General features: G+C 30.1%; 1 protein-coding gene across 1 annotated transcript in view; it reads right to left on the bottom strand.

Moving 5' to 3' along the window:
• The window catches only part of fam163ab (family with sequence similarity 163 member Ab), a 13,772-nt gene extending 2,025 nt beyond the window's left edge, over window positions 1–11,747 (bottom strand). The window contains exons 1-2 of the mRNA NM_001099429.1: window positions 11,612–11,747; window positions 13–127 (exon numbers count right to left, since the gene is read on the bottom strand). Of these exons, the coding sequence (NP_001092899.1) occupies window positions 13–105 (93 nt within the window). The 5' untranslated portion in view covers window positions 106–127; window positions 11,612–11,747. The remainder of the gene's footprint in view (window positions 1–12; window positions 128–11,611) is intronic.
• Window positions 11,748–12,156: the final 409 nt, after the last annotated feature.

Genomic DNA, 12,156 nt, shown 5'->3' with positions numbered 1-12,156 from the left:
TGGGTGTTCTACCTGCAGGCGGCAGTAGCAGAGCACGACGATGATGCAGAGCAGAATCACTGCAGCGAGAATTCCTCCGGTTATCACCACAGTTCCAGCTGTCATCCGACCAGATCTCCATCCAACTCTACACAGAGAGAGAGAGTGAAAGAGTGGTTTGTTTTGGTAAATTGCGGTGACATTGCATAGGTTTCCTTTGTAAACTGTGTGTTCTAGTGCCCTACAACACCTAAACCTACCCTTACCTGCGCAGTTTTACTTTCTGAACAAAAAAAAAAAAAACACATTCTGTATGATTTATAAGCCATTTGAAAAATGGGGACATCAGGGGTGCAGCCGACATTTTAAAAGTGAGGGGGACAGCTGAATGATTTTACATTTCTATAATTATTAATTACCTATTTCTAATTAGTCTGGCTCTAAAACTAAGGGAGACATATCTCCCCCATCCCCCCTGGTTGCTACGCCCCTGGGGGACATCAACAGTGTCCTCATAATACACCATTACTTGTCATACTCATTACACGCATTTGTGTCCTGCTGATATCACACAACACCGAGTGTGTATTTGCATTGTGATTGTCTCTGTGTATTTCAGGCTAAGACAGCCCCAAACCTGTATTTGCATTAGTGATTGTTTGTGTATTTCAGTCATGATGACCGGCAGAGGACGCTGTACAACAGCAGCTACTGGCAATGTAGAATCTGTCAGTGTGAAGAGCTCTCGCTGACAGAGTTTGAGCAGCAGAGCAGATCTGATTAACTAATGCAATCATACAGATGAAGACACAGACACACCTGATGCTCTCTCTCTCTCTCTCTCTCTCTCTCTCTCTCTCTCAGGAAAAAAAACCTCTTGACTTTATTAGGAAGCAGAAATACTGGGAGCAGGTCAATTAAAAAGCACTTGCCTTTTCATTTATCCACTTAAGGCCACATAATTTTAATTTTTATTATAATAAAAGCATGTTTTAAAAAAATAAAAAAATAATTAACATTCATAATAACAATATATTAATAGAATAATAAAAAGCACCCGCTGTATCTGTGTAATAAATGGAATAAAGTACTTCCTGGTGGTTGTTTTCGCAGAATAAAGCCCTTCAGAATAAATTCCCCATTCAGTATTCTGTCATAACAAAAGCCTGACAGTACTTCATCCCTTACTTAAAAATCCCAAGTTACTGTTGATTTATTAAAGTTAAAGGTTAAAAAATAATAATAAAATGTCCTTTAAACACTGCATAAAATCAAAATGTCAGTTTGACGGCTTGGCTGTAATATTTGCCACGGCCCTCCAATCATTGGTTTGCTGTAAGTGAAAGATAAAAAGTGAATAATAGCTTTTAGATTTCCCTTTTTGCTCATGTCTGCTTTTAGTAAATTGCTTTTAACATCCTTCATTCATAAATGAGCGCAGATGAAAGGACCTGTGAAATACTGGGGAAGGCTGTAGTGTGGGTGATGTCAGTCAGCAACTCTGACCTGCTCAATCATAAATCCAGAGCCACTCATACAGTACATGAAGAGCTGCTTCATGTAGTTAAACACGCTGCAGTCGCTGTCATCGCTCATTTTGATCAAATATGATTGAAATATTAACAAATGTTCAAATATGTTTAGATAAAATATATTGGATTTGTAAAATAACGGCTAAATAAAATGAAATTATACATCTGATATATAATATTTATAAAATGCTGCATATAATAAAAGTTAAGAAGTGTTTTTACAAAAAATTTATTAAAATGATTATAAAAAAGCATTTTTGATAAATTAAACAAAAAAAGTTGTAATTCTAAGTAATATTTTATATAAGTCAGTAATATAATATTTAAAAAATATATATAAAGTGATATTAAGGTTTGTATTTGACAAGTAAAAAAAATATTATCTATCAATTAATTATTTTTTACTTGGATTGTAATATGTTTTTATTAAAAAATAAATTCAAAATAAATGAATATTATAATATAATAAGCTATAATAATTATAAATGATAAAAAAATTTGAGACAACATAATTTGCAGAAGCTAATTTAGTTTCTAAACTCTATATTCACTGTCCGCATGCCTGACTGCTTTCTCAACTGTTCATTCATTCATGTCGAAGCTGACTGTCCTGCTTCTTCACCATAAGCAGCTTCCGTTTTTAAAAAGCTGTCCAGTCTCATATTTTCCATATGTGCTTCACCTCAGTCGCTGCATGCTTGGAAGAGATTTTTTTGGAAAGCACTCAAAGTTTTAGAAGATTAAACATCAAAGTAAACATCATATAAATCTAATCTACTGTTACTTCACAAACATGTGGATGAGCATTAGCGGTCATTGATTTTCATGAGCATCCTTCAGTCTCCCTTCTAAGGTCACTTTTACCGTTCCTTGGTTAAGTTCCCTGACCAACATGAATCCATATGTGAGGGGATGTTGAGAGTTTGCATTGGTTTCACAACAAATGCACTAGTCTGACCATCAGAACAGGGAAAAAAGAAAAAAAAACTTTAAAAAAAAACAAACTCTTAATTGGAGACATTTCTAAGTTTGCGGAAATGTGTTGGGGACCCTAAAAAGTGAAGAACCTATACCTCCTGTTGCGAGTCAGTGATGTTGTCAGAAATCTGAGAGGTTTTGTTTATTTTAACATCCTGGTTGAATGCTTCCATGTTGTTTGTATATTTTTAGTTCTGAGAGTACTCTTGCTAATATACTGTAGGATCAAAATAACATTTTATTTAACGTTAATTGTTCAATTTATCAGATTATTAAGCTACAAATATATGAACAACAAAGAACCTTAAAATCAGGATGTTAAAATAAAGAAGACAAAACTCAGCTCTCTGACAACACTGACTTTAAGCAGGAAATAGTCAGGTATGTGACAGAAGTTGGGTGTAATGCGTTCCACAGTAACGCGTTACTGTATTCTATTACATTTTTGGAGAACGCAGTAATGAAATGAATTACATTTTAAATTTGTATAATTTGATTACAGTTACTAAAGTCAGTGTAATTGCGTGACTTGCGTTACAAATATAGTTTTTAGAAGAAGAAATGCTTCTTTTAAATCATGTTTTCTGCTGCAGCGTCAGTTAATAAGCACACGCTTTTAAATTGCTGGAGAACACGAGCTGAAATAGCTGCTGTTGAGAGTGTTTGCTTCTTCAAGTGGAAATACATTACTTTGATTTTATTAAGCGTAAAACAAAAATATTTATTAAGCGTAAAAACAAAAATCCAACTGCTTTGAACTTGACCACTGACCAGCAACTTGTTCAGCAAAAAGCATTCTATAACAATACTCGTCACCAAGGAGGACACTGGCGCCCAAAAACATGGCGGCTCAACTCAGGCTAAACAGGTGAAGGTATCTTCTGAATGTAAAAAGAAGCGCAGCTACTTATGGGGCCGTTAACATATTGCGCCTCTTGTGCACGCACACATATTGGGAGTGCATATTGTGTGCGCTCGCATTTCCAAGATGCCCACAGTTGAAAACCACGGGTCGGGTCACATGACAAGAACTGACCATGAACCAGCTTCATACTTTGCAAGGAATACATACATTTAGGTAGACTAATGCAGACAAACACAGAACACCCAAGCACTGCAAGATTTTTTCATATTATGGATGTCAGTGGTTACAGGTATCCAGTTTTCTTCTTTTGCGTAAAATAAAAGACAAACCGGTTTGGAACAAGTAAATGATGAGAGAGTTGTAAGTTTTGGACAAAATTTTTTGGGCAGAAAATTACTGTGCTGCTGTTTATTTAGTATTTTTATAGGTATATTTTATATGTTTCAAAAGTAACTTCAAAGTATAGCAAATAGTAATCTGATTACTTTTTACATTAGGTAATTAGTAATGTAATCAGATTACAATTTTCCAGTAGTAATCATTCATTCAATCATTCATATATTCATTTTCTTTTCGGCTTAGTCCCTTTATTACTCTGGGGCCGCCACAGCGGAATGAACCGCCAACTTATCCAGCATATGTTTAACACAGCGGATGCCCTTCCAGCTGCAACCCATCACTGGAAAACATCCACACACAAAAACTGACAGGGACACAAGATTAATTACAGTCGTCTATGGTCAGTTTTCTTTTTTTAGCTAAACTTTGCATTTATATAGCTAAACCATAACTTTTAGTTCTAGCAGAATTATTATTAATTTCTAACAGTTATTTTCAATAACTGTAAAAAGATGTTTTCTGACAGAAATAAAAGCCAAACACAATTATATTATATAATTTATAACTTTTTTAATAATAGCAATGTTTTTATAATAGCTGATTTTAATAGGTTTAATAATTGATTGCACCAAAACTTTAAAAATAAACAAAATAATACATAAATTAAATATTCCAGGGGACTGAATAGTATAGTTGCAATAAAATTGTAATAAAATATAAATAAACAATGGTTTCAAATAATATTAATTAAAACAATATATAATAATTATTCATAAATGTTATACTGTTGTGAATTTTTGTTAGTTTAAATAATAAGAAAATATTAATATCCAAAGAAGAACTTGAATGTTGCCTTTTCTGATTATTTAATTATAACATAATTTAAGATGAACGCATTAAAATGACTAAATTAACAACAAATTTAACAAAAACAAATAAATTTCTTAAATTTGAATAAAAAAGGCAATAAAATATTTGTATAATAATTAACTAAAACTACAACTAGAATCTTTTGTTACATCAGTATAAATTAAAATAAATTACATATTAAATTAAAACTAGAAATTAATTGGAGTCTAATAGAAAGGTTGACTGCAAGTTAATGCAATAAATAAATTAATATGAATATAAAACAATATCAAATAAATGTGAAATAAACAATGAAAGAATAAAATTACAACTAATTATATAAAGTTGAAGTCAGAATTATTAGCCCCCGTTTATTTATTTCCCCAATTTCTGTTTAATGGAGAGCAGATTTTTTCAACACATTTCTAAACATAGTTTTAATAACTCATCTCTTCTAATAACTGATTTATTTTATCTTTGCCATGATGACAGTAAATAATATTTGACTAGATATTTTTCAAGACACTTTTATACAGATTAAAGTGACATTTAAAGGCTTAACTAGGTTAATTAGGTTAACAAGGCAGGTTAGGGTAAGTAGGCAAGTTATTGTATAACAATGGTTTGTTCTATAGACTATCGGAAAAATATATAGCTTAAAGGGGCTAAAATTTTGACCTTAAAATGTTTTTTAAAATATTAAAAACTGCTTTTATTCTAACCGAAATAAAGCAAATAAGACTTTCTCCTAAAGAAAAATATATTAACAGACATACTGTGAACATTTCCTTGCTCTGTTCAACATCAGTTGTGAAATACTTAAAAAAGAAAAAAAATTCAAAGGGGGGCTAATAATTCTGACTTCAACTGTATGTATATATATATAAATATATATATATAGAAGAAAAAAAGAAGTCAAATTTACTAAAATCAACTTTTCTAAAAAAAATTAAAAAATAAAAAAAAAAGAGAAAAATTGTAATAAATAAATTATAGTTCCCTATATTGTGCATTTTTTCTCCAATCAGGAGCTCAGCAGTCTGAACACATGCTGTAGGAGCCGTCTATACGTCCTCCACAGTCCCATCATGCCCCTGTTCAAGGCCCGAGGGTGCGTGTGTGCTGCTGCAGGATTTATAAAGGTTTCATATGAGAGTCTCAGACCAAGGTCAACCCTGACTGTATTAGAGAGCAGCTCCAGTATCAAGCTACATAGAAGCACTGAGTCATTTAGAAGAGCTTTTGGAAGCCAGCTTCAGGTTATGGCTGTATGATAATAACGCTTTCTTATTTTCATCGCAGAATTGAATGTTGACATATTATATAAATATGAATATAAATAATGATTTCCTCCATACTTATTTGTTATTAAAATAAAGAAAAATAATATAGATACAAATCTGAATTACTACCAACCAAAATCAGTGTAATGATATTTGTTTATTTCAAGTTAAAATAATAATAATAATAACCTGTAAATTTTCTACATTTAATTTAATAAATTAATAATTTGTTAATTTTGAATTATTCAACTAATAATGTTATTGTTATTATTATTACTTATTTATTTTATTATTATATAAAATTAACAACAACAATAATATTATAAACAACATGGACAAAATAATAAAACTAAGCCTATTTGCATAACCATTTAATTGATCAAATTTTATTACTAAAAAAAATTATTCAATTATGTTATTCAAAACATATTTATAATAAATAAACAATGTTATATTAGTATTTCAATAATCAATGATTCCATTTACTTATTAAATACTAAGCAAAATTTAACATTTTAAAAATTAAATAATCAGATTATTATTATTATTACTACAATTATTTGATGATTATGTAAAATTAATTAGTAATTTACATTGTTTTAGAAATGCCAACAATAATAATCTGCTATTATTATTAATTAACAACATAGAAAAAATAGTAAAACTAAGTCTATTAGCACAACCACATAATTAAATTAGCATATACTTTAATAATGTTACAGTGTTATTTTAACAATTAAATAATGTTATATTAGTATTTTATTAATCAATTATTCCATTTATTTACTCAAATGTTCAGCAGAATTTACATTTATCATTATTATTATTATTATTATTAATAAATTATATATATATATATATATATATATATATATATATATATATATATATATATATATATATATATAAATACTACATATTTTTTTATAAATGCCAACAATAATAATCCACTTTTATTATTTTTATTGATATAAAAAATATATTAATATTTATATTATCATCATTCTTATCATTATTATGGTCAAAATAATACAACTAAGACAGAATAAACAATAAAACTAAGATATTTTAATAAACTTTATTATTTATTTATGTCATTTTAACATTTCAATAATTTTATATTAGTACTTAAATAATCAATTATTCAATTTATTGATTAAATATTAAGCAGAATAGCATTTAAAAAATTAAGTAATAAGATTAATACAATTATTATTAACAACAACAAAAACAATAATAATAATAATAATAATAATAATAATAATACATTTTATATAAAATTAATAAATACTATATAATGCTTTATAAATGCCAACAATAATAATGTGCTATTATTATTATTATTATTATCATCACCATCATGGTCAAAATAATAAGACTAAGACTATTTGCAAAAGGATATATTTTAATACTGTTATTCAATACATATTTATGTTATACTTACATTTCAATAATGTTAAAATAGTATTTAAATAATCAATTATTCCATCTATTTATTAAGTATTACGCAGAATTTAACATTGTAAAAATGAAATAATCAATCAGATTAATAATAATAATAGTAATAATAATAATAATAATAACAACAACAACAACAACAACAACAACAACAACAACAACAACAACAACAACAACAACAACATTCAAATATCTTATAGTAATCTTATAATTCAGCATTTTATATCATGAAGAGAATCGACTATTCACTGGTTATTTTGTATATCAATAATAATTGATTAACTCTAAAAAATAAAAAATGAAATTTCAAATCTTACGGGCAATACTTTCTCGAAACATAAATGTGTATAATTCATTTCTACTACAGAGGGCTGGAAGCAGATCATTGCATTAACCCATTCCCTGCCTCCAGGGTCCAGAAAGCATCTCTCAGCATTCATATGCCAGAATAATGACCTTTGCAGAAACTCCTATCTCCTTACAACACATGTACTCTATAGCTCAGTGAGGGAAATCCCCTTTTTGTAGGACTTTACACAATAAGTGTGCATTCTAGTAGAAGAATATTCTAATAAAGAGAACAACAACGATGTGCTCATTCTAAAAGATCACATAGAATAAGCTTGACTCTGATTGGCTAACCAACATTCTAATGTGTGTGGTTATTTTTATATATGGCAAACATTCTGCTAAAGCAGTTCCAAGCAGGTTGTGACCACATTAAAGTTCTATATCAGTATGCTGAATAATGTCAGCTATTTCCCGAATACAACAGTCAAACTATCAAATCGAAAAAACAGAAGAGTAAGAAATGAGTTCTACACGAGCAGTTTGAGGGCAAAAACCTGACAAATATCTTGAAATACAACATCAGAATAGTGATGTGGCAATCAAGTGGAATACTTCACTTTGGGATGTTGTATTATAGAAAAATAATGCAGAGGTGCCATTACACCTTGCATTATTTTCTAATAATCCAACAGCCCCGAGTTAATTATTCTACCTATACAACAGTTACAGCACACTCAAAAACTAATCCTGCTTGAAACTAGTGTAAAAAAAATCCTGGGTTCCACACAATCGATTTGTGTTGGGACAACATGAAGGAATTAAGTTGGATGATTAGTTTTTCCATATTAAGTAGATAGCACTTAAAACAACTAAGTTGTACCCTTAAAAAACTCACAAATTTTGTCGTTCCAGTTCATTTTAAATAAGCAATATAAAAAAAACTGCAAACATCATTGTTCATGAGTACTTTAGCTGTCCATTTAATTAATAACAACTAAACACTCTATAATGTTCATCGGAATCAAGCATTCAACAACTTACTAGTATAAATGATAACAATAAATGATTAATTTTTTTTCATAGCTATGTAATTATACTACTTTATTTTTTATTGTTTAAATTAATTTTTAATTAAATTTTTACATTTTTATTTAATTAAATTAAAAAAAATATTTAATTAAAAATTTAATTAAATTAGTTTTAAATCATTAATAAAAATTATTAACTTTACTGTTGATCATCAGTTGGCAGCATTAACACTTTAGGTTTTTCTGGCTTTCATATGGAGTTCTATGGAGTAAAACAACAAATTGTAGTGTGTGTGCATGAATACACTTACTATGTTCTGAAAGCTGAGGTGCTTATTATTCTCAGACATATCAAGGTAAGTGTGCAAAGGTCTCTCCCACACCCACACTATACTCCAAATAACCCCATATAAAAGCCACAAACTGTTGTTTTGCACTGCAAAGGTAAAATGAGACATTTACATCTTTTAAACACTCTTCCAAAAAACCACCAACAATCAAGAATGCATGATTGTATGGTGTCATGTCTTTTAAATCAAGCAATGTAATTATAATGGAAGTCAAAGAGGCAAAAACAGCCTCCAACATAATGAAAGGGTAGTCAATTTTGTTGTTGATTTTTTTTTCTTAGAATATGAGTCAAAATAAGGTTTGCCGCCAAAAATCATTCCATGTGCTGAACTACAGAGAAAGATGTGGTCAAATAAAAAAATAAAAAGTCGTTATAATGGAAGTCAATGGGGCAAAAACAGCTTCCAACATAACGAAAGGGTAGTTAATTTGCCCAGAGTTTGTTGTTGAGTTTTTGAAAAAGTTCAAAGTATTTTCCCAGAATATGAGTCAAAATAAGGTTTGCCACCAAAACTCCTTCCATTTGCTGAAAGAGAAAGTTGTGGCCAAATTAAATAAAAAAATTTCATTATAATGGAAGTCAATGGGGCAAAAAAGTCCCCAACATGATGAAATGGGCAATAAATTTGCCCAGTGTACTGTTGACTTTTTGAAAATTATTTTAGCATTTTCCCAAAATATGCAAAATAAGATTTGTCGCCCAGTTGTGGCCAAATTAAGACTCAAAATCACCTCAGAGTGTATGAAAACATCCCCAACAGCAAAAATCTACTAACTCACCTACAGCATATTCATAGGATAGAGCCCCTGTCTTCGCAGAATCGCCTTCAGCTTTTCAATAATTCAAAATAGCTCTTCCACAACAATATTCTTCCATCAGTGGGGCAGTTTTGCTCAGGTATACAGGTTAAGTTCAGCAGATGCTTTCTGGAAAAGCTTTTATTTCTGCATTTTCTGACAAAAGGCTTTTGAGTTGGGGTTAGACACAAAGCCCAGATGTAATCAACATGTCTGAGATTAGTGCACAGAAGGATCTTTGAGTAATCATAGAGACATATAGCATGGACATCTACTTAAAAAGGGATTAAAAGCCACTGCTTTTCGTCGATTTGGACATGTAGGATGATCCTGGAACTATATTTTTTATATCAGATTTAAGATGAGGTTATGCTTTACGAGGTACAAACGTCATCTACAGTATAACTAATCTTTTTCATCAAATGTTCAAGAAAAGATTATGAACTAGGATCAAGCCCGACATAAAAAAAATATAAATAAAATAAAAAATCACTAAAATGCTGACTTTTTCATCTAAAAGTTCAAAGTTTAGTCAATTAACTTACAATGTCCAGAAATAATGTTGTGATTCTGAGATGAAAGTCAATCTTGCAATTATGACTATAATTGTGACTAAGTCTATATGTCTTTTTTTCCTCATGACTACAAAACATAACTTAAACTTATGATGATGATATTCGCATGATATTCGCACATCTAAAAAATTGAATCGTACCTTTTTCATAATTATGAGTAGGTGATCTTGAGATTCTGAATTTATTTCTGGCATTAGGATTACTTTATATGTTGTACAATTAAATAGTTTTTCCCCTTAGAACTGCAAGATATAAACATTCATTCATTCATTTTCTTGTCAGCTTAGTCACTTTATTAATCCGGGGTCGCCACAGCGGAATGAACAGCCAACTTATCCAGCATGTTTTTATGCAGCAGATGCCCTTCCAGCCGCACAAGATATAAACATGAAATTGCTAAATATTTGCAACTTTCTCAGAATTGCGAGTTTAGAGGCATGATTTTCGCAAATCTAAAAAATGTAATCGTAACTTTTTCATACTTGTGAGTAGGTGATCTCACCATTCTGACTTTATTTCACGCAATTTGTTTTTCTTCAGAATCACAAGATATTAACTACGAATTAGAAAATGCTGTACTATTTTTCACATTGTGTTCCAGTTTTACTTTTTTGCTCATAACTGCAAGATTCTCCCAATTCTCAAAAATATAGCAATTTTAAGAAGTTCCAAGAGGTCAAATTGCAATTATTTTACACAACTGCGACTTAAAAATGAAACCTAAATTGTAAAGTTTTTTTTATTTCCAATGAAAAAAAGACAGAATTATAAAATCCTATAATTACTTTATTAGTTATCCAAATAAATAAATAAATAAATAAAGATTTCCAACCAAAAATTTTGTTGCTTGTTCAAACTACTTATTTAAAATGAGCTAAAAAAACAAACAAACACACATTTCTTGAGATTTCATTGGGACAACCTAAGTTTTTTATGTTCAATCCACATAAATTTGTAAAAACAATTAAGTTAACTTAATCGATTTGTGCTGGGACAACATGAATAAATTGTGTGGAATCCAGCATTTTTTACAGTGATCTAGCTAATGAAATATATTACACACAATTACATATCATTTTCATACACTGTGACTGGCCCCAACATGCTTTTTAGTTTTAACCAACAGCTTCTTGCCTACACCAATTTCTTTGTTATGCCTCTAATATTATTTCTAATATTCTAATATTATTTCTCCAATATTATTTCATCACAATCATTTGTTTAGAGCAGCCTAATACATGTGGATCTTTTCTTAAACAAATAACAAAGAGAAATCCAGCCCTACCTTCACTGTACGTCTGTATGTTTGGAGAGTCCGTAGAGGAAGCGCTCGATCACACCATCTCTCATCTGATTATTTCCACACAGAGGGGCTAAAACTTCTCTCCAGACCTGAAATCTGTCGGCTACATGTTTGGATCTGTGAAGCTCGTGGTAATGCCAAAGCAAGTACAGCAGAAAGAGCGAAAGGAGGAGTTATGAGGAGAGAGAGAGAGAGAGAGAGAGAGAGAGAGGATATATCTCTCACACACACTCACACACACAAAACTCTAAATGATAACAAGCTAATCGTAAAATGTTCATTGTTAAATACACTGTTATGTTTGGATTATTTATCACTACTATGTCATTTGTTTTCATATGTCCTATTTAATGTAATACTTGACTACAATTTACTATGGTTTGGAATTACAATAGCTATAACCCAACAAGCAATATTATGTTTACATGACATCTAATAGATGTCTATACACTGACGTGTTCAAAAACTAGTTGTCCACAAATGATGGTTGACGTTCATAGTGACAGGATATGATGGAACTACAGTCA

This window comes from Danio rerio, chromosome 22 (assembly GCF_052040795.2).
Source record: "Danio rerio strain M-AB ecotype USA chromosome 22, GRCz13ab, whole genome shotgun sequence".
Taxonomy (NCBI): Eukaryota; Metazoa; Chordata; class Actinopteri; order Cypriniformes; family Danionidae; genus Danio; species Danio rerio.
This window is presented reverse-complemented; position numbering and strand designations above follow the sequence as displayed.